Source organism: Gadus morhua, chromosome 15 (assembly GCF_902167405.1).
Source record: "Gadus morhua chromosome 15, gadMor3.0, whole genome shotgun sequence".
Lineage (NCBI taxonomy): Eukaryota > Metazoa > Chordata > Actinopteri > Gadiformes > Gadidae > Gadus > Gadus morhua.
In genome coordinates, this window is record NC_044062.1 from 7,819,037 (window position 1) to 7,843,641 (window position 24,605).

Here is a 24,605-nt window from a genome sequence, read left to right on the forward strand (position 1 = left end):
CACACACACACACACACACACACACACACAAGCTCAAACACACACACACACACACACACAAAAACACACACACACGCACAAGCGTAAAGACATACGCACACACACACACACACACACATGCACAAGTGCACACATACACACACACACAAACACACACACACACACAAACACATGCACACATAGTTAAATGCATGACATGTGACGTTGTGAACCGACGCTCTTTGAACCAGCGGCTGGCTACGGCCGCAGCGTCTGCAGCGTCAGGGAAACGAAACGCTTTGATTCATCGCTTCAGGGCCCGTGGATGAGGCCCCAGGCCCCCGGCCCCTCGGTCTGCAGGGGCCCGGGAGACAGGCTAAACTGATAGAGAGTGACTTCAGGGGCCCATTGAGGGGAAATATATTTCTAATCTAATTGCTGATAGAGAACGGTCTCCTGCCGCTACACTGTGATTAGAGCCCCAGGGGGGGGGAGCTGTGACACACACCCCCGCCCGCCCGCCCACAGCAACACGCATGCACACGCAGACACACACACCCCCGCTCGCCCGCACGCATGCACACACACCCCCCCGCTCGCCCGCACGCACACACACGCAGGCGCACGCGCAGACATACGCACACAACCCCGCCCGCACGCGTGCACACGCAGAAACAGACATTACATACACACGCACACGTACATGCACGTGGGGGGGTGTTTTTGAGTGCAATGCACACGCAGACACACACAAAGACACACACAAAGACACATTAGTCGACGCATACAGATACACACGCAAACACACATGTAGTCACACACAGACACACAAGCAGGCACTCGTGCAGACACACACTCACACAGCTTACACAAACACACGCACATGCTTGTGGGAGTGTGTGTTTGAGTGCCAGGCATGCGCAGACGCACACTAGCAGCCACACCCACAGACACACACTAGCAGCCACAGCCACAGACACACACTAGCAGACACACACACACACACACACACACACACACACACACACACACACACACACACACACACACACACACACACACACACACACACACACACACACACACACACACACATGCATGTAGGAGGGTGTGTTTGAGTGCAAGGCGACATTAATTATGCGAGACTCTAGACGATTGGTCCAGCCCCTGCATTACTGACAGAAGTGGACTGGAAAATGAGAAAACTGTTTTGATGACTAGAGGAAATGCGAGCGGCTCGCATACACATTCATGGAGATGCACGGCCATGCTCTCACACGCACGCACACCATTCGGCCATAACCATCCCGCGATAGCATATATGAAATAAGTGTAATTACATAGTCTTTGGTAACAAGACACCAGCCCTCTTAATTAAAAGTGCCATTAGATTGTATTATTCCGAACAAAAGGTACGAAGCATAATGACTTTCGTTCGTAATGTAATTTCCCATTCCTATTCATAGGCGTATTTGAATCGGTTAGTGATGAAGAAGGATGAAGTGGTTATTACCGACGTACTTTAGAGTCTGCTATGGCATTCTTCTGACCGCTTGCAGAGAGCTGCCGAAGGAAAGCACGTCACAGAGAGAGAGTGGGCAAGGAAAGGAGATGAGGGCAAGAGCTGCGTCAAAAGAGAGCTCAGAGTTGGAAAGCGGAACAGAGATGAGTGTGTTGTGCTTGTTTGGATGAGGGTGTGTTGTTCTTGTGTGGATGAGGGTGTGTTTTGCTTCTTTTGGAGGTAGTTCAGCGAGAACAGGGAGGAGAAGGTGTGCATCTCAATCAAGTTGCAGCACACACGGATCGACTATCTTGATCCGTGACTCCCTCTCTCTCATTCCTTCTCTCTCTCTCTGCCTCTCTCCCTCTCATTCATTCTCTTTCCCTTACTCTCTCTCTTTCTCTTCCTCCCTCTCTCTATATCTCCCTCTCCCTCTCTCTCCCTCTCTCTTACTCTCTCTCCATCTCTCTCTTCCTCTCCCTCCTTCTCCCTCTCTCTGTTCCCCTTGCTGCCATGAGCTTAGGACGTCTGAACCAAAGTTGTCTCGAGTGTGATCTCTCTCTCTCTCTCTCTCTCTCTCTCTCTCTCTCTCTCTCTCTCTCTCTCTCTCTCTCTCTCTCTCTCTCTCTTCCCCTCTCTTCCCATCTCTCTCCCCCATTCACTCTCTCCCTCCCTCTCTCTGTTCCTCTCGTGGCCTTGAGCTTTTAGGACTCTCTTTCTCTCTCTCTCTCTCTCTCTCTCTCTCTCTCTCTCTCTCTCTCTCTCTCTCTCTCTCTCTCTCTCTCTCTCTCTCCCCCTCTCCCTCTCTCTCTCTCTCTCTCTCTCTCTCTCTCTCTCACTTCCTCTCCCTCCTTCTCCCTCTCTCTGTTCCCCTTGCTGCCGTGAGCTTAGGACGTCTGAACCAAAGTTGTCTCGAGTGTGATCTCTCTCTCTCTCTCTCTCTCTCTCTCTCTCTCTCTCTCTCTCTCTCTCTCTCTCTCTCTCTCTCTCTCTCTCTCTCTCTCTCTCTCTCTCTCTCTCTCTCTCTCTCTCTCTCTCTCTCTTCCCCTCTCTTCCCATCTCTCTCCCCCATTCACTCTCTCCGTCCCTCTCACTGTTCCTCTCGCGGCCTTCAGCTTTTAGGACGTCTGAACCAAAGTTGTCCCAAGTGTGATCTCTCTCTCCTGTTCTCTCTCACCCCTCTCCGGCTCTCTTTCTTCCTCTTCCCTCTCTCCCTATCCCTCTCTCTCCCTCCCTCTCTCACCCTGCCTCTCTCACCCTCCCTCTCCCCCTCCCTCCCTCTCTCTCCCTCCCTTTCTCCCATGAGCTTTTAAGACGTCCGAGCCCAAGTTGTCCCGAGTGTGATCACCATGACTAAGCTCGTGGCAACTGTTTCCCTCCAGTTTTCTGACAACGCTGTGGGGGTGCTGGAACGCTCTCAGAGCGGTGGCGCACGGCCACTTCCCGGGAAGAAAAGTCTCGGGGCGAAGCTTTTCGTGCGCTATGCTAAATGTACACAAATTAGTGTCACTTTTGGGGGGATTACGCCCACCAGCCGGTGATGAGGGTGAGCTTTTAGATATTGTCCTCAAAAGTGTGGCACCGCCGCCGCGGTTTTGTGTCACACAGAGATTCGTTAGCGCACGCATGCGGGTGCACACGTGCGCTTCACGGCACCTGCGACTGGAGTGATTGTGTCCGTCTGTGTGCGTCTGGCTGACAGCTAGTGTGTGTGTGTGTGAGTGTGTGTGTGTGTGTTTTGTGAGTGTTTGGGGCTGCGGTGATCAGCGATAATGCACCTCCCCCAGAGTGTCATCTGGAGACGAGCTGAATTTCATGAATATGGAATTAACCACTTTTTAATAAAAGTTTTCTCCGGGATCTTGAAGGGCAAATATCTGGATTCAAAATGAGGCTCTAGTTCTTCGTTCAATAACTAGATATCATGTAGGAATAACTTTCAAATATCACGTACGAGGAATAACTTCCAAATATCACTTACAAGGAATAACTTCCCTAATATCAAGAACCAAGATAAAGAACCAAATACCAATTACCAAGAATAACTTCCAAATAACAAGACAGACTACCATACACAAAGGACCCAAAAAGCATCAGATTACCAAGACAAACAACCAAATACAAAGAACCAAAGATATAAGTACCAGGACAGAATGCCAATGCAAAGAATAAATATCATATCTCTCCGTTCTGCAGTCAACTGCAAAAATAATAGTACCACAGTGTTCCATTGCACACAACAGTGACCCAGATGATACACGTGGACCAAACGAGTCACCTTGCATTTGAGACATCTCAAGGCATTGTCACACAGGTCACAGAAAAACTCTTGCTCCACACCCACCAGCTCTCAGGGTATATAATCAAACTCTGAGCAATCGACTGATCTGTCGGCTCAAGGTGTCAACTGTTCACATTGAGGTGCTCTCGTGTTGAGTGAGTGTGTGTGGATGCCCTACAGTATCCCTCTCTCTCCCCCTCTCTCTACCTCCCTCTCTCTCCTGTCTGTATTGTGGATCGGATTTACTCTGTCATCCCCTAACTTGTTGGGTCTTACTCTTGACACACAGACAAACAATTCAGATTTCCATGCTACTACAAGTGGCAAGAAAACGTTGTTTAGAAGTTACAGTACAGTACAGTAAAAATAGGAGGTAAAAATTACATGAATAAATGAGAATAATATGAAAATGAATGAGTTTCGGTTGTAAAATTATCCAAAGGAATAATGCTTTGATGCAGAAAAGCAGTCGACCCTATTGTGAAAATCACGTGGTATAAAAACTATCGTGAAGCACTTTTCATTGTCTACAGAAGTGAAACGTAAATTAACTCCAGTAGTGTACCATAGCGGGAACACTAGTAAACACGGGAGAGACAGACAAACGACACAGTGTCCGGTTGAGTGATGCATGGCCGTGTTATCCGACGGGACAAAGAGGATCGAGCCACTCCTGCACATTATCGGGATTCCTGCACAGATTATAGGTGAAGGTGTGTGTGTGTGTGTGTGTGTGTGTGTGTGTGTGTGTGTGTGTGTGTGTGTGTGTGTGTGTGTGTGTGTGTGTGTGTGTGTTTGTGTGTTCAGGGGATGAGCCTCAGACTGACTTATTGAAAAGAGCCCAGAGAGAGCCCTGGCTTTCACTGGGACACTCTGCCAAGAGAATAAAAGCTATAAGCCTCGTCCGTATCACAGCCGGCCGCTGCAGATACAGAACAGTCGGCTACCGGGGAATGAGAGGGAGCAATGTGAAGTGGCCACACACACAGCGATAGAGATACGTGCAGAGATGGCATGGGGAGCATGCCTATGTATGTGTGTGTGTGTGTGTGTGTGTGTGTGTGTGTGTGTGTGTGTGTGCGTGTGTGTCTGCGGGTGAGAGAGAGGTTATAATCTCCATTTCCTACTCATCGGTGTGCTCATGCGGGACATGGTGTGGCCGGCGTCACGTCTGACCTGTGTGTTGGGGAGGACAGCGGGACAAGGCCCACTCGTCCCTCACAGAACCACTCGTCCGGAACGGGGTGGAGGTGTGTGTGTGTGCGTGCTTGCGTGCGTACGTGCGTGTGTGCGTGCGTGCTGGCCGCAGAACCCCGCCCTGGTCTGGAGGGTTGACGGTCGGGCTGGTACCATGTGGTCCTCCCTCTGGGGGTCAGAGGGGGTCGATGTGATTCAGGACCGGGTTGGACCACTGAGAGATGCAGCCCCTCTAACGCCCTCCCCTGCCTGGGGACAGGACTTATGTTTTTCTCTCCCTCCCAGGAAGAGGAAGATAAATGAAAACTATCGGCTCTTATCGTCTCCCTCTGCTATTCTGCTTAGCCTGGTGCAAATTCAAAACACACACGGCGGCGATGTTTGGGGGGGTCTTGAGAGGTATGGAGAGGAGGGACGTTTGGTTGGATGCAAGGTGGTGGTGGTGGTGGTGGTGGTGGGGGCTGGGGTAAGTATGGGATAAGTTGGGCACGTCGGTGTGTGCGTGCGTGTCTCACGATCACAGATAGCATGCAAGACGAAACAGAGATGAACAAGAGACGAATGGGAACAGCTTGGCACAGATCCTGATGCTCTTGTGTGTTGTTGCAGGACAGCCCTTCGCATAAAGACTCTCCCACTGTCGTTAAAACACAGCACACAACAGACCCCGGACACGGCCACGTCTACTGCTAACAGAGGGCTTGTTGTTATGGATCCAATGCACACAACAGTCCATATCTATGGTTCATGTTGTTACCGTAAAGTACATTCACATTCTAAAAGCCCTGTTTGAAAGTGATTGGGCAATGTGAAGACTTTATCGAGGATATTTTTGACTTGCAAATCACTGTGTAATTTTATTCCAGTCATCAAGATAATGCCTGCGTCGCTCGTGTTGGAATAAGACGCACAGTTGGATGTTTGCCCTCTATATCTCCAAACCGTCATTAGCACAAATGTTTTCAGAGCCAATGTCTTCAGAACCAAATATTGTGGAGGATGTATATAGCAACTCTAACTTTCTTTCTTTCTCTCTGCCCCTTGCTGTTGCCGCTGGTCTTATACACACACACACACACGCGCGCATGCGCACACGCACACAAAGATAAACACACACGCATGTGCGCACGATCCTATGTACGCATGCACACACACACACACAAACACAAAAAAACAGTAACAAAGACACATACACACACACAAATAAATCACTAACAAAGTCACACACATACACACACACACAAACACACACACAGACACAATAACAAAGACACACACACACAAACAAACAAACATTTACAGTGATATCGCTGATGGAAAAAAATAGAACTGCTGAGGTCATTTTATATTCATGATTGCGACTGGAGCCATAGCAACTGATGCAACAGCAGTGAGCAGGCAGATATTTGATTCCCTAGTAGCGCTGCTCCAGTATTAACTAGATACCTGGACAGACAGTCCTCTGTTCACCTGCCTATCTTCCTAATGGACCAATGGTCATCCCATAGCCTCGGGCCTGTTCTCCTCTTTAATTGAATTGTTATTGTGCACATCGGACCTTCTTGAATAGACTTTACTTGGCATAAGAGTGCCAACAGTACATATACTGTATTTTTATGGTACTTTTGTTTTTAAATGTCAATACAAATTAAATGAATGTAACTACAATTCGCATTTTATTACTGAGATATGCAAATGTGACCGGATCTTTGAGATTATTTACAGTGAATATTTAATCATTTTGAAGCTGTTACCTGAGGGGATTATTGACTGCCTTTAGGGCTTTAAAAGATGTACATCGTAAAACCAATAAACGCCTTTGAACCACTTTCCCCAGCTTACCAAGACACAAACACACAACTTTGGCGTGTAGGAAGCTAAAAGCAAGTTAGCCTCCAGCTTTTAGATGTATTGCATGCAGAGGGGCATGCCAGTGGCTAAATCTGTTTTTAAGAGGTCCTTATACGGAAGCGATGTTGATTGGACAAGCTCAACAGTTGATCAGAAATCTCCATAAAATAAACTTTCTTAATAGTAAAACCAAACGATTAAAGCAATTCATCAGAGGCCAACACAAAACTCGCCCCATAGAGAAAGAGCGAGCCTTCCCCTTTTGAAGCCGAGTTTGTTTTGATGCAGAGCGTCCGCGTGTCACGGCTAAGAGGGGCCGGAATGGTCCTTTCTCCTTGGGAAGGAGCCAGCCACCAGTAAGACGATAATGCGGAGATGAGCCATCGGATGCTGATGAGAGCGGCGGGACACAACGACACAACAACACAACGGCAACACAACAGCAGCCACGCGATCAGCGGCTCTGCGCTATCTCCCGCTCGCATCGCCATCGCCGCAGCCCGCGTCCCTTCCCATTGGACGAGGCGATGGCGGCGATCCCCATCTCGAGTCGCTTCCGTCATTAGCATAAATCTTCAGCGCAATTAAAACCTCGTTTATCGTTAATTACCGAGCTAATGAGACGAGTCCCGCAGGACTGAGTCGCGCCCTCTGAGGACACCGTGGAGGAGGGTCGGCCGAGCGACGCCGCTGCAAAAAACAAGCGCGCCCCCGCGGAAGTACACAGCCAGGCGTGCGCATGGATGTGCACACAGACATACACACAAATGTGCACATAGAAGGGCACACAGACATGCATATAGATGTGCACAAAGACATGAACACAAACGCAATGGCTCACATCCAAAAAATTAACATTAACGACAGGACAAGCACACGCACGCGCACCCTCCCCCCCCCCCCCCCCCCCCCCCTCCCCCCCCCCCCCCACACACACACACTCTCGCACGCACACGCACCAAAAGCCTTCAACCCACGTCCTGTGTCTCCAACCTTCTTTGCCTGGCACCACATCATCCTTCACATTTCATTATCCATCAGACTTATAACGATTTTATCAGGCCTACAGACTCCATCTCCATAACAGCTTAGCACGCCGCCATAACTCTTGATTTCACCATGACTGAGGGTGCGACGCACCACCTAATTAATGAGTTTTTAATGCTCCTCTCCTCTGGAGGTTAGCACTTCCACTTTGGCAACAAACACAACAAACAGGCCGTGTTGCTGCGCGAGCTCTGAGCGGGCCGTACCAAGTCATGTGGTGGGTTTGCCTGGAGCGGGCCGTACCATCTCATGTGGTGGGTGTGCCCTAAGCGGGCTGTACCAAGGTGTCTGGCGTTGTGACGTAGCGGAGGGTAGAGCTGATCGACGGAACAAGCACTATTATAAGGGATATACGTTTAATACACAGTGTATGGGGAAGGTCCAGTTTACACACAGGCATGACCTCTGCATCCACACACGCACCCACACACGCAAGCAAACAGACAGACAGAAAGACCCACAGAAAGACCCACAGGCAGGCAGGCAGGCAGGCAGGCAGGCAGGCAGGCAGGCAGGCAGGCAGGCAGGCAGGCAGGCAGACAGACAGACAGACAGACAGACAGACAGACACACACAAATCCACAACCCCACACACACGCAAATCCACAACCCCACACACACGCACACACAAATCCACAACCCCACACACACACACACACACACACACACACACACACACACACACACACACACACACACACACACACACACACACACACACACACACACACACACACACACACACACCGCAATAGTGCTCTGTAAACTTCAGACGTTCACACAAACCCGTAGCAGCACCCACAACGGAAAGTATCCACGGTAGCACTGTGACACACCAACACTTTAACGCCCCCCCCTTGGCACCGGAGCACCGTCGAGATCCAACCCTCCCCACGCAGAGCGGCTGGTCGGTGGGGGGCGGGCTGCATTCCAACACAGAGCACCGAGGCTAGGCAGTGACTCAGCAGATGGTTGAAAGAGGAACATCTCCATCACTCAGGTGACCCTGCGGCGCGACGGGCTTATCGCAGCCCGTCAGGCCCTATCGGAGAGAGGGAGCCTCTCGGAGCCCGGGGGCGGCGCTCTCCCGCCGGGCCCGGCCATCTTGGGCTCCGCAGGGGCCCCGCAGGAGCCCGCAGGAGCCTTTAAAGGGCCTGGCACTGGAAGAGAGCTGAGCTGCCTGAGCCGAGCTGAGCCTGGTGTTTTGTTCTGTGAGGCGGCCCCAGCTCGCTGCACAGATCATTGTCTGGAGCCAGACGGCGGCCCCTCTGGAGGAGCCGTCGTTCATTGGACGGGCCGAGAAACTGCTGATTGTGGTGAAACAATATCAAAATGGCTTCACAGGGATGCTATGTTTTTTTTTACCATAATGCACTGGTGTCATGGGGGGGGATGGGGGAGGTGTGCTTTGGAGACTTTGGACATTGGCAAACCAGACACACAGCAGCTCCTATCTTGAAGACTTTTATATTGAAGAAACCAAACAAACACAAACCAGGGGAATATATATTTGTTCACAGGTTTCCTGGGCCAACTGGCTGGTTTGTTGTCCTGCTCTGTAATAGAAAAATATAGAATATACCACTCGCTATGTACTTTTTACAATCAATATCAACACAGAGATTGCAAAAGTTTAATCTCATGAGACTTCTATATGCATTTAAATTTCATCTGGGAATTGTTGTAGATGAAAGTGTTTTTTGTCATCAACTCACCGATCGAATACAGAAACTCTACCGAGCTCAATACAAACTCAAACACCAAACCTCGGCTGCCACCATAAACAAATCAGCAACATATCATATTTATCTTATTTGCCTTGTTGGGACTGAAGTATTTACATATATAATTATTTCCAGGTCAAGAACACAGTGATAAGCGGACAAACAAAAAACCCCAACTTTCAGTGAATACGTATGTCCTGCTCTGACAACCTCTTCCCTATCAAGGAGTGTAGACTCTAGAGCCTAAAGTCGAAACTCTAGACTAGACTCTAAACTCCTCATAGGAGTCTAGGAGTCATAGTCATAGGGAAGAGGTTTGTCTAGACTCAAGACTCCTCATGATAGGGCAGAGTTTGGGAAGAGGACTCTAAATTCTAGACTCTAGACTAGAGTCTAAAGTGTAGACTCTAGACTCTAGTCTAAAGTCTAGACTTTATAATAGCCTCTAGACTCCTTACGATAGGGAAGAGGTTTGTCTAGATTTTAGACTCTCGAGTCCAAAGTCTAAAGACTAAAGTCTAGACTCCTCATGATAGGGCAGAGTTTAGGAAGAGTACTCCAGACTCTAGACTCCAGACTCCTCATGATAGGGAAGAAGCTTGGAGGAGGACGGGAAGTCTAGAGTCTAGACCCCCAGCCGTGAGTATGCCCATAGCGACCCGGAGGGCCCGACCTGTTGGTGATGATGAACTGCTCTGTGGAGCACGTGGCCGCCCCAGCAGCCATTGATCGCTGGTCTTTGATGAGGCTTGTCTATTATGGCTGAGGGATTATGATAAGCAGCGATTGACTCTCCGGTGCGGCGGCTGATGTCGGATTGATTATGTGCCACGGACCTGAGATGATGGTGTAGCCAATCCCACGCGGGCGTCCCAGATCCTGGTCAATGGCTCTTATCTTCCGCACCTCGTAGCCCTGCAGACACAACAACACACACACACACACATACACATTCAATAAAGTGCATGAACACACACACACATGGTCAGTAACGCACACACACAAACACAACTCCCCTGTTCAGTTATGTACAAGCAGAAAACACACACACACAAACGCCCGTTCAGATACGCAAGTGCGTGATCAGTAATGTGCACGCACACTCAAACACACACACACACACACACATATGGTGAGTAACGATCGCACACCCATACAAACACGCGCACACCCATACACATACACACACACACACGGTCAGTAGCATTCACACAACCAAACACACCCGCGCACACCCATAAACACATGCACACATGGTCAGTAACGTGCACGCAAAAACACACAGTCAATACCTTACTAACAAGTTCTCTGGGCAAGTTACTACTGGACACACACACACACACACACACACACACACACACACACACACACACACACACACACACACACACACACACACACACACACACACACACACACACACACACTCATACGGTTACCCACACATGTGCAGGCAGCCACACAGGCATTATTAGCATAAACAGATGAAAACACACACACAGACAGACACACTAACTCATTTCCATTGCACACATACATGATTAGGAAGGCACGTGGGCACAAAAAAGCATATACACATAAGTACAAACACCCACACAAACACAAACAGCGTATAATATTGGCTGTGTAATCTTCAGTCAATAGAGAAAAAGCTAATTATGCAGCCGTATAGCATCTCCAAACGGAGTACGTTTCAGACTCTCCCTTCAGTTCCACCAAGCATCAGTGAGACGGTCGGTGAATACACAGCTGCAACAAATGAAATAACATGACATAAAGGATGAGCAAGAATTGTTTACTACTGCTCATCCACCTTGATTTATTGATACCATAGGAGAGCAAATATGTTCCGCCACCTTTGATGTTGCCTCGGTATTTACATTTTCGACTCAACATGCTGGTTTATGAACCAGCGGGTCAGATATTTTGAAGCCATCCCCAGGGATGAAGGGATGAGGTAGAAGTATTCTATTAGAATGCAGACACCATAACACTTGAAGACGCATTTAGTGCAGAATCTGATTTACCGTCAAGCCTAGACCCTGTATCATCTATACATTCCAAAAGCCACAAAATGGTCTATTTTTTGCAAAATAATAAACTGCATCACAGCAGGGTGGTCATAAATACTCTCTCCCCCTTTTCCAGCCTCCCTCTCTCTCCCCCTATCTCCTTGTTTTGCTGTGTAGTGGGTCATTAGCTATCCATCCGAGCAGATTTCACCTCTTATTGTTTCTAAAACTCTCCGTCTGAGCCAGTGAGTCTGCATTGCGACCCAGAAGGAGAGAGGGGCAAGCGAGAGGAGTGGGGGGAGAGAACAAGAGAGCGACGGCGACTGAGAGAAAGCTATTTGAAAAGTCTTTGATCCGTAGAGCTTCCTGAGCGCTCTCGCCTCAATCAGACATGGCTGTGATACGTCAGAAAACACCTCCTGTGCAATGGAGAACGAAATGGCAGGACCCACTACACACTTCGTAATTATCTCTCTACCCTGTCTCCTCTCTCTCTCTCTCTCTCTCCCTCTTTTTTCGTCTCTCGCCAAATCTCTCTGCCTCCCATTGATTCTACAAATTGTGTTGGAGACGCGAGTATGCTTCATTTCTGCCAAAGCGTCTTCTGTCATTGACCAATTACAGCAGAATCAATTACAGGCCTTTTAGAGTGGGGGGCGACACACACTGATCTATGGCAGAGATACAAACGCAGGCACACACACACACACACACACACACACACGTACTCACACACACATACACACATGCACACACACACTACGTACACATGTACACACACAAACTTTACACGCACGCAAGCACACAGACACACACACACACACACACACACACACACACACACACACACACACACACACACACACACACACACACACACACACACACACACACACACACACACAGCTGTGACAAAACAGATAGAGAAGAGAGAGAGGAGGAGGGGAGGGAAATGCAAAGTGAATGCGGAGGGGAGGCAGATTAGGACGGCGCTCTAACAGGACATATTCTCAGAGAGTCCACGCAGGTGGAATATGTTCAATCAGGTGTGCCAGAGAGACGTGGCAGCTGGTGGCAGGGGGTGTGGGGGCTGTGTGCCGAACACACACAGCACCTCTGTGATTTCGTGCCCATTTGGAGCTCATTGGTTTGACAGACAAATTGTTTTTGTCCCGGGGAATGGGCTGAGATGTCTGAGCAGCGGTGCCGTGATGTTCAAAGCAAGAGCCGCCGAAAAAAAACTTTTACCCTCCCTGCGATTTCATGTGATGTCTTCATCTTTTTTAGTTTTTTTCTCCTCCTCTGGTGACAGTTTGATCATAGGATGTAGAAGAAGGCGAAGAGGGAGAGAGGAAAAGGAAGAGAAGGAGAGGAAGATACACACCCACACACCCAAACAGGCCCAACACACATACAAGAAGAAGTGGCTGAGGTGCCGAGAGGGAGATCCTTGTGTTCCTGGAGAGAGAGACAGTGAGAGAGAGCGAGCGAGCGAGCGAGCGAGCGAGAGAGAGAGAGAGAGAGAGAGAGAGAGAGAGAGAGAGAGAGAGAGAGAGAGAGAGAGAGAGAGAGAGAGAGAGAGAGAGAGAGAAGGAGAGAGCAAGAGATGGAGGGAGAGAGCAAGAGATCACGAGAGCAAGAGTGTGGTGTGAGAGCGAGAGGGACAGAGAGAGAACGAGCAAGAGAGAAAGAGAGAAAGACAGAGATCAAGAGAGAGCGAGAGAGGGAGAGAGAGAGAGACAGAATAACGTGGCTGAACGAGTCAACACGTTTGAGCAATGGCCCGGGGCCGCAGGGCGGTGTGTTTGATAGGCCCGCCCCACGCTCAAATGTCAGGGGCCTTGAGGGCCGCTGACACGCGCTCTGTCACCGGGCGGGCCCCGCTCTTATCATCACCAAACACTAACTAATGGAAACGACAGCGCCTGATCGAATACTCTATGCAGACAAACAATGTGTGGGTGTGTGTGTGTGTGTGCGTGCGGGTATCTGTGTCTGTGTGTGTTTTTAGGTGCCTCTGTCTGTTTGTATGCCTCTGTGTGTCTCCGGTGGTGTGTATATATATGTATCTGTGTGTATGCATTTATGTATGTATGTATGTACGTATGTATTTATGTGTGTGTGTGTTAGTGTTTATGTATCTATGTAAATGTGTGTGTAAGTGCCTCTATGTTTGAATGTATGTGTGAGTGAGTGAGTGAGTGAGTGAGTGAGTGAGTGAGTGAGTGAGTGAGTGAGTGAGTGAGTGAGTGAGTGAGTGAGTGAGTGAGTGAGTGAGTGAGTGAGTGAGTGAGCGAGCGAGCGAGTGAGTGAGTGAGCGAGCGAGCGAGCGAGCGAGCGAGCGAGCGAGTGAGTGAGTGAGTGAGTGAGCGAGTGAGTGAGCGAGCGAGCGAGCGAGAGAGCGAGCGAGAGAGCGAGTGAGTGAGTGAGTGAGTGAGCGGGTGAGTGAGTGTAAATGTGTGTGTGTCTCTATGTGTGTCTGTATGTCTGTGTGTGTATGTATCTGTGTATGTTTTATGTAAACTGATCCTACGTGGGTGGTGTTTGCCAGTAGCCCAGAACATGCTGGGTTCTCAACTCTCTGGCCTATCCTCCAGTCTATTAGGAATAGAGACCCCCCCCCCCACAAACCCAGCCTCTAAACCCCCCCCCCCCCCCCTGATGCCCGTCTGTGACAACACTCTAACCGGAATACCCAGCGCCCTCTACTGGCGTAGGCAGGTTCTGCAGCCACGTGGGGGCTCTCTCTATGTGTCCTCCTCTCCCCCAGCGGTGGACCGCCGCCCCCCCACTGTGACCTTCCCGCTGACGGCTGATGGATCGGGGAGCGATGGCCACGCCGGCCGTAGACTCTGTCACGGGCCGTTAACACCCATGCAAATGTAGCACTTGACATTTGTAGTGCAGCACACGCCCTGCAGTGGCCTGGCGAGAGGGGTGGACCAGGCTGGTGTGTGTAGGGGGTTGTGTGTGTGTGTGTGTGTGTGTGTGGTCGTGTGTGTTAGAGGGGTGGGTTGGTGGGGGATTGTAACGGTGTATGGGACACGGAGAGAGAGCGAGAGAGAGAGATAGAGAGTCAGAGAGAGAGAGAGAGAGAGAGAGAGAGAGAGAGAGAGAGAGAGAGAGAGAGAGAGAGAGAGAGAGAGAGAGAGAGAGAGAGAGAGAGAGAGAGAGAGAGAGAGAGAGAGAGAGAGAGAGAGAGAGAGAGAGAGAGAGAGAGAGAGAGAGAGAGAATAAGCAAGAGAGTTAGAGAGAGAGATGTAGGGTGGGAGGGAAAGAGAGAGAGAGAGGAAGAGAGAGCGAGAGAGAGAGAGAGCAAGCGAGTATCACAGATAGAGAGAGCGTGAGAGAGACATGGAGACAGAGAGAGAGACAGACAGAGAGAGAGAGAGAGAGAGAAGGTGGTACCAGCTACAGTAAAAGTGAACAGTGGAGTTGCGTGGCCCTGTGTGTGTGTGTGTGTGTGTGTGTGTGTGTGTGTGTGTGTGTGTGTGTGTGTGTGTGTCTGTGTGTGCGTGTCTGTGTGTGTGTGTGAGTGCGTGTGCGTTAGGGGGTGCGTGTGTGCTTGGTTGTGTCAGCAGGGCATTGGTTGGGTGGGAGAGCGCAACCATGGCAGAGAAGCGAGGGCCAAGGGCACGTTGAACACCCCTGTGTATAATCGTGGGTGAGTGTGTAGAGACATCAAGTGGCCGGCCCATTAGCCAGCTGGGACTCGTGGAGCACTGAACCAGGGGAGTGGTCGTAACGTGACTCGTATTAGCCCAACAGCGACTATAGGCTCACAGGGTACGGAGCGCACCCTTCAAAGGCTGAAGAGGGCTAGGAGTGGATGGAGAGGAGGCACCTGCTGGGGAACAAACAGGATCATGGAACTGACACACGATGGCACAGACACACAGACACACAGATACACACACATTATTTATAAAAGTAAGCATGACTACAATTATTGATAAATATATATTTTTATTTATAATATATTGTATTCATAAAATAATATATATATATATATTCATATAAAGACACACATAGAGATATTGACACACCCAAGTCACACAGATGCATACAAACAAATTTTGGCAATTAAAAATCAAAAAAGGCTTTCTCCCTCCACACAAGAAGGTTCTAGACTCCCACTGAAACCTTGTTGTTGAGGAGCACAATGAGCCGCAGGTAGCGCTAACTTTAGGTCAAGAAAATCACTTTCCTTTCACTGTGTTGATTGTTTCATCAAGAATGGCGGCAATGAACAATGTACCCCTGTGAGCACATATCCACAAACACATACACACACGACGCACACACACATACACCTACCCACACACAAACACACACATACGATGCACACACACAAGCACACACCTACATACAAACCCCCCCCCCACACACGCACACACAGACAAACAAAGACCCACCCACCAACAGACACACAAACACCCACACCACAGACGCATACACACACACCAACGCAAACACACAAACAGACACCAACACGTACATAAACACAAACGCCCACTTGGACTACGGCAGGGAACAAGGGGGGTGGCACACAGAGATAAATTCTGGCCCAAGTGACCTTTGCTGAGGGCCTCGCACCTCTGGAAGTAGCCCCATAAATCCCCCCCAGTAATTACACCCCCTCTAACTCCTAACTCCTGGGTAGCCGCCCGGAGCACGGGGGAGGGTGGGAGGGGGGGGAGTGGTTGAGCTCCCCCCCCCCCCCCCCACACACCCCCATCAGACGCAGCCGTACACCACAGCCACACAAACACGCCATAACGCATAACACAGGCTGAATGGCCTCACGAGAAGGCAGTGACAGGAAGTAGAAAATTAGAACAGGAGGTCAAAGAGGGTGGGCCGAAGAAATAAAGAGTACAAATAACAATATAGGGAGAGGATGAAGTAGAAAAAGAACGGGATAGAAGTGTGTCAGCAAAGTCAGCAAAGTCACAACTCTTCTTGGTCGTGGCACCGCAGTGGTGGATCGAGCTCTTTGTCGATGCAGGACTGCAGAGACTTGTTCAGTGCTCACCTGGACTCTGCATAGCCTCCCACCTTAGCCCTCCCCCCCCCCCCCTCCAACCCCCTCTTACGCACTTATTATATGTTGTGCGTCCTGGCACTTAAGAATATTACTTAGCGTTGCGTACAACTTATCCCTTTGTTGTATACAGGGAATGGTTTAACCTAGAGGTTGTTAGTGTCGGTGTTGTGTTGGTTCTATGAACATCCTGACTGTACCAACAGTGATATATTGTTGCTCTTTCTTCTGACAAATGTGCTTATTTTAAGTGACTTTAGCTCAAACATCTGCTAAATGCCCTAAATGAGAGAGGACAGCTAAACAATTGTAGTAGTGAAGATAAGACACCACAGAATGGGCAAAGTAGGAAGGATGACCCATAGGGAGACTGGAGAAGGTGGAGATGGAGATGGCGGTTCAGTAGGTGCATGTGGTGGAGGTGGAGGGCGAGGTTCCATTGGTGCATGTGGGGGAGGTGGCGGTACGGTGGGTGCATATTGAGGTGGTGGTGTGGGGGTACTGACCGGGGGCTTGTCCTCCGCTATGTTGGTGCTGTAGGGCAGGTTGGTGAAGACCGGGTTCATGTCCTGGATGTCTGTGATCAGGATGGCCAGGTTGGTCAACCGGGACAGAGGCCGCCACCTGTCCTGGTCCTGATGATGGACACAGACACACACACACACACACACACATGTTATCGCAAACCATGTCTATCTCCTCGTGTTTGTTTACTGGTCCGTGGGTCCGTGTATAAGTGTGTTTTCATGTTGTTGTGGGTGTGTGTTTGTATGTGCATGTGTGTGAGTGAGTGAGGGAGTGGTAAACCTGCATTTATACCGCGCTCAGGGACACCTCAACACTCAGAGCGGGGGATCGAACTAGCAACCTTCCGGTTACCCGCTGAGAGGCTCTACCTCCTGAGCTACAATGCGTCGACCCCTAGGTGAGTGAATTAATGTGGTGTGCGTGAGAGTGAACCGCGTGCGTCCCCTGACCGTGGCGTTGATGGTGAGCTGGTAGGCTGAGGTGGTCTCGTAGTCCAGCGTCCGGTTGACCGTGACGATGCCGCGGGCGCCGTCGATGGCGAAGAAGGGCGACGGCGGCTGGAAGTAGAAGAGGACGCTGCCCCCGGTGCCCTGGTCCGGGTCGGTGGCGTTCACCATGAACACCGACGTCCCCACAGCCGTGTTCTGAAACGCAGGCGCACGCGGACGCACAGACACACAGACACACAGGTGAACACAGAGGAACAGACACACACAGACACACACACACACACACACACACACAGACGAACACAGACAAACACAGACAAACACAGACAAACACACACACACACACACACACACACACACACACACACACACACACACACACACACACACACACACACACACACACACACACACACACACACACACACATACATACATACACACACAGGTTAGCAGGTATCATGAGCTACCATGAATAGGATAATACACAGTATCTTCTTCATTTCACACCCCAGCCTCGATCCAGCCGGTAGAACTGTACCAGCGGTGAACATTATGTCCTTATTACGGCTGGGTTCTGACCTTTAGTTCAGTCGGCCTATCGTAACATACCCGGGCAGACAGGGCTATTACAACAGGCCCTGTGAGTAAGAAACGTCCCAGAGGAGCTGTTAGGTCAGAACACCCCCGTAGCCCCCCCCCCCCCCCCCCCCCCCATCTCCTCCCCCTCCACTCACATCAGCATCCAACACCCATGGACTCAGACATAGCAACCGGCCAGCTGCAGATTCAACATGATACTGGGAAACCTAATTGACCCTCATTAATTAGCCCTGTGTGCGAGGTATAATTAGCAGGCAGACTCTTTGTTACGGGTTGGTGTGTGTGTGTGTGTGTGTGTGTATTTCAGTGTGTGCGTCTGTGTGTGTGTGTGTGTGTGTGTGTGTGTGTGTGTGTGTGTGTGTGTGTGTGTGTGTGTGTGTGTGTGTGTGTGTGTGTGTGTGTGAGTGAGAGTTCTCTGAGAACCTCTTTCATATCCAGGCAGGGTTGGAATTGTAACTGAAATACTCCAAACCGAATCAATATTGAATCAAGTCTAATCGAATCAGGGATCGGATTGGGTCCTTGTGAATCAGACTTGAATCAATTCGAGAAATAAATACCAAGCAATACCTGGCCCTAATACAACATCACAAGAATATCTCTCAGACACAAAATGCACACCAAGAATAACACACACCTGCACTCTTCATTCCAGAGAAAATTTACAATAAATAAATAAACAAAAGTCTACACATCATAATAGTTACAACATGCATTATGCAGGAATAGATGGAAATGCATTAAAGAATTATATACATTTGAGTTACAATGCAGGATTCAATGTAATAACTCTAATGAGTAGCGGTTTCATGTAATGATCCACATTACGTGTGAGTCAAAGTGTTTCAGGTGCAGGATTTCACTCTGTAAGACTGGGACTTGATGTCACACATCAGAGTCTCTTTCATGTACCTGTCCCGACTGGGCTGAGGGGGAGGGGCTGAGGGGGAGGGGGGGGGGAGGGGGGGGGTTGGTGAATAGGAGAGCACCGTCACCTAAGAAACACGACAACACTGCAAAGAGCAACTGAGGTCAAACTACTCTGTTTCCCCAATACAGTTCTTTACAGCACACAACACATCAACTCTGTCAGTCCTTTTATGGAACTCACGCAGTGTGGGTGCTTGTGTGTGTATGTGTGCGTCATTCTGCCTGTGTGACTGCGTGTCTATGTTTGTGTGTGTATGTGTGTGTGTGTGTGATGATAGTATGTTTGTATGTGTGTGTATGCATGTGTGTGTGAATGTGCGCACGCGTGTGTTCGCATGTGTGTATGTTTGTGCGTGTTGACTGTGTGTGTGTGTGTGTGTGTGTAAGGTGTGTGTGTGTGTGTGTGCATGCACATTCGTTATGATATCGTGGCTGTGCACTGCCTTGCAAAACAATGTCTGATCAGCACGGCACATCATGCCATCATACACACACACACACAACCCCACACACACACACACACACACACACAAACATACACACACACACACACACACACACACACACACGCACACACACACACACACACCATGACAGTGTACGAAGAGGTCCTCCCATGAGGCAGCATTCTACCCGGACGTGTGTTAATCGGAAGGTAACCCTGTCAGAATCCAAACCCCAATCCATATCCTCACACCATTATTATACCGATCTCTACCGGTCCATCCTGGTGAGCCCTCAGCAAACCGAACATAAAATGGCCTGATTCCGGGAAACGTTGAGACATTGAGACTCTGAAACACACTCCAGGATCCCACACCAAGGGGAGGGATGGTGGAGGCACGAAGAGGGATTAAAAAAACATGGAGAAGACTACGGGGAGATCAATAGACAGCGGAGAATATATAGAGTTAGACAGAGAGAGAGAGGGTGAGAGAGAGAGCATATATATATATATATATATATATATATATATATATATATAGAGAGAGAGAGAGAGAGAGAGAGAGAGAGAGAGAGAGAGAGAGAGAGAGAGAGAGAGAGAGAGAGAGAGAGAGAGAGAGAGAGAGAGAGAAAGAGAGAGAGACAGAGAGAGACAGACAGCAGAGAGAGAGACAGAGAGAGTGAGAGGGAGACAGAGGGAGAGAGAGAGAGCCAGAGAGAGACAGAGCGAGAGCGAGAGAGAGAGACAGAGAGCGAGAGAGCGAGAGCAGAAAGAGAGCGAGAGAGAGAGAGAGAGAGAGAGAGAGAGCAGAGAGAGCAGAAAGAGAGAGAAGAGTAAGAAGAGGGAGAGAGAGAAAAGGGAGAGAGAAGAGAGAGAGCGAGAACGAGAGCGAGCGCGAGTGCGTGTGCGCGCGCGAGAGAGAGAGAGACAGAGACAGATAAGACAGAGAGCAGATATGAGCAGACTTGGTGTCCCTGCTGTGTCTAACAGCCGTGAGCTATCTTTAATTCTCTAATTCGGAGCAGGAGTCCCAGTTCTCAGGGAAACCCAGCGACTGCTGAAGTGATGGAGAACCAACTGACTGTTTGGGTTCTGCTCCTCTCAGACCCCAGCTGGGGGTACCTCAGCAAAGGCCGAGTCGCTGGAAGAGCGGTCTATTGATTCTACTCTACTCTGCTTCTGTATTCCTATCCGCTGCCTGCTGGAGGGTTGATGGTGGCAGGGCCTTTGGGCTGCTCTACCTGATGTAGATGTGTTAATACTCACATCTACGAAGCACCGATAGTGACATTAGTGTGAAAGGTCAGGTTATTCTCAGGTGCAGAAGTGAAGAAGGTTATGCAAATTACATGAAATATCTAAATCTATAAATTGGCTTAGCTAAGGAGGTGGAGGACTTGTTACCGGAAGGTTGCTAGTTTGATCCCGAGCTCCTCCTAGCTGAGTGTCGAGGTGTCCCTAAGCAAGACACCTCACCCTAACTGCTCTCGACGAGCGCTGTTGCTGTGTGTGGTTGACACCGTCATCGGTGTGAAAGTATGCATTTATGGTTGAAAGACGTTTTGGAAGAAAGCGTCTGCTAAATGCTCTAAATTTAATCATCAATATTTTTTGTGGTATAACAAGTTGCCTTTGCTTTGAGTAACAGTACACCTTTTATCAAAAAATATATGTTAATGTTAATTTCCTCTCCTCCTGACATTCTGTAGTCAGGTTCTTCCAGCCGCACCTCGCGACGCCAGGGCCGCCGATGTACCAGCGTAACCTTCCGGCGGCGTTGAGCGGGAGATGTTTAAAGGGGGTAATTTGCGTAGGGCCTGGTGGCTGCCACTGCCGAGGTCCAACTGTTCGCCACAATAGCGCTGTGATTACACCTCCGCCTTTCTACATGCGTCTCCCCTCCCCTCGGCTTCCAGGTCTGCTCACATCTGCCCCCAGCCTGCCTCCGTCTGTCCCAGCGGGGCCTGTGATTGGCCTGGCTGCTCGCACCCTTTCAACACCTCACCATCTCCACCCTTCCATTACCGCCTACCCACATTCCAACCCCTGTCCTCCACCCTCCACCACCCGCCCCCTTGGCATTGTTCTTTGGCCTGGGCGGGGGGGGGGGGGGGGGGGGGGGGGGGGGGGGGGGGGGGGGGGATGGTGGAGGTGTTAAGTACTTAGAGAAAACAATGGGAAGGGAATGGCTGTGGATGGGCATGGTGGAGGTGGATGGAGAAGGAACAGCAGCGACGTTTTTGTCAAGATTAACATGCAAGGGTTCATGTTTTTTTTTTGCTGAAAACGAAAACGGTTGATTAAAGTCACATAGTGGGCTTTAACAATAGAAATCAGCACTTTCCTGTGAGGCAGAATAAGTAGAAGCAAAAAATGGTAGACGTTTCTGGTTCCGTAAAGATTAATAGAAACGATGTGACTTTGAAAGTAAAGCTGAACCCTGTGAACCGTCGAAAACCTTCAATTAATCAGGGAGGTGACGCACACAAAAAGTACATTATTCACCACCCCCCCCCCCCAAATTAGCTTATCAATAATTCAATGTGTTTTGAATCAAGACTGAACGTCCTTCATCGGTGGGGCAACAGTAAATGGGGGGCAATTAGACTGAGAAGATTTATCTCGGGACACGGAAGCAAAAATATGGCTCAACACCTGAACAAAATTTCTGACCTCAATCTGTAAAAATGTAACATTATAATAAAAAAAAAAACTAAACGTACAGCTTAACACATGTTTGTGGTGGTGCCTTTTGATGAAAAACTAATTAGATCCTTTGTGGTATCGTGGTTTCGGGTGAGGTACGACTCGGAGAGTGCTGAATGTTCAACACGTGTCTTAGTCAGATACACAAGGTAGACAGGCTTGTGTTCTGGAGGTGGTTCATGAAGCATCTCCAGAACACAAGCAAGAATTCAGTTTTGGAGGGCGGAGTGGTAAATAAGCCACGCCTACAGGTTTTCATTTACCCAGGTAAACCTCTGTCCTGGCTTGGGTGGAAATGGCAAAGAGGTCATGTTTGTAGTGTCTGACTCATATACAAACACATAAAACCTTATATGTGGTGGTCCACTATGTATCCACTTTGATTGAATGATGTCATCAGAGGAAAGAATAGACTACAATAATAGACATCAGTATCCACAGACCCAGAGCCGTGTTGCAGAGGCTCCTTCAGTCTTTCTACCTCGTACCTCGGAACCCGCCTGGATAGAGGTGACCAATCAGGTGCAGGAGATAAATCACAGGGGGGCGGGGGGGTGTAACTGAACGGAACAGACGCGGGGAAGGGCACAGGCAGGGCATTGGTGCTGCCGCTAAATTGCAACGGATTCAATTTTCAATTATCGGCCCCGTTTTTTTCTATTTCATTTTCTCATATTGTCGTTTTTTCTTTCCCGGTCCCCTCGTTCCCCCTCGGCGGTGTTCCGGCATGGCGCTCCTGACAGAGGAGGAGGAGGAAGGAGGAGGAAGGAGAGAAGCAGACGTTTAATGGTGTGAGAGGAGGTTTCCGCCCCATTGTATCGTTTTAAAGAAGTGGATTACTCTTGGTCGGGTCGGGGCGATCGATGATTGGATGGTTCAGCGGGTGTCCGCTTAACGTTTGCATTCAGTGTTCAGCGCAGCACAGCGGGGGGGAGGAGGGGGGGGGGGGGGGGGGGCTCTTGACCTTTGAGTCTGAGAGGTGACTCGACCGCACCCCCACAAGAGACTTCACCCTCGCTCCACGTTCGTTTTAGATAGAGACCCGACGGACGTCATGTGCTGCAAAATATCCCAACACAAAGAGTGACCCTCTGCAGTCTTCATGCTGAGAGGAAGACCTTCATCTGGAAAATAAGCCAAGATGCGGTGCGCTAGTAGGTCTTATTAATTCTTGAAGGACTTCAGCAAAGTTGGGCTGAACCCATTATCCCCCCGGGCAAGCTGGGAGGGACAGCGTGTACAAGTTATCTTTTAGTAATGACCCCAAAAGTATGAATATTGTATTGGATTGTGTGTTGTGAACCCTGTCCGAACACTGAACACTGTGTAGCAGGCAATTAGGCGTACAGGCCAAGGCTACAGCCCCAAATGTTTTATGGAGGGCCCTAGGCCTAAGAAATAAAACACAAATAATCATAACAAATATTACTGCAAGCGGTGATTAACAGGGTCCGAGCAAAATTAAAAGTCAAGAACAAACTAATGGAAGATATATAAATCTAACAAATAATTGTCATATTTAAGGAATGATGTTCCACTTATAAACCTGAACTGCAGCCTCATTCACATGGTCAAAATGTCTATTGATAAGCACACAACATCCAGAAAACTCCTTAATTCTCAAGTGAATTAAGGGCTGTCTTCAAAACAGATCTTTGAAATTCTGGGGAAATTAAACATTTGTAGACAAGAACACTAACGGAAGAAATATAAATATGACAGAGTTAATTATGAAGGAAAAATGGTTAATAAAGAAGTTCCCCTAAATGCCATACTGTGTCTTGCCAGTCTGATTCTTGGAAACTAATGAGCCGGAATGTTGATTGCCTGATGAATTTCAGGTGCTACTCAATGTTGTGTTTCTTAAATTAGTGGCAATGACAGAGTGCCATGTTCAGCTTGTTCATAATGCTCTATTCGGGATACAAACTCTCAACCTAAGGTTGACCAGTACACGGCATTATCCCGTTGAGCCACTGACATTCCTGAACTGCATGAAGCCTCATTCACATTGTCAAAATGTCGATTGATAAGCACACAACATCAAGAGAACTCCAAGCACACATTTCACAAGAGAATTAAGGGCTTTCTTAAAAGATTACAGATCTGAAATGAGCACTGTTAATGGTATCCACCTAATGATAGCCGTATGGTAGTTATAAAATAACATAATGGTTATATAGGCAAAATGGGTTGAGACTGTGGACGTTTGGATTTTCTATGAAATTGTGGGAAAAGTAAAATTTTTTAGAGCAGAAGACCAGGGTGTAAAAGATGCATCTAATTCTAGTGATTAATATTCTGGAAG

General features: G+C 49.0%; 1 protein-coding gene across 1 annotated transcript in view; it reads right to left on the reverse strand.

Moving 5' to 3' along the window:
• The window catches only part of cdh23 (cadherin-related 23), a 182,591-nt gene that overhangs the window by 100,226 nt on the left and 57,760 nt on the right, over positions 1–24,605 (reverse strand). The window contains exons 7-9 of the mRNA XM_030378309.1: positions 17,614–17,808; positions 17,143–17,271; positions 10,417–10,495 (exon numbers count right to left, since the gene is read on the reverse strand). Of these exons, the coding sequence (XP_030234169.1) occupies positions 10,417–10,495; positions 17,143–17,271; positions 17,614–17,808 (403 nt within the window). The remainder of the gene's footprint in view (positions 1–10,416; positions 10,496–17,142; positions 17,272–17,613; positions 17,809–24,605) is intronic.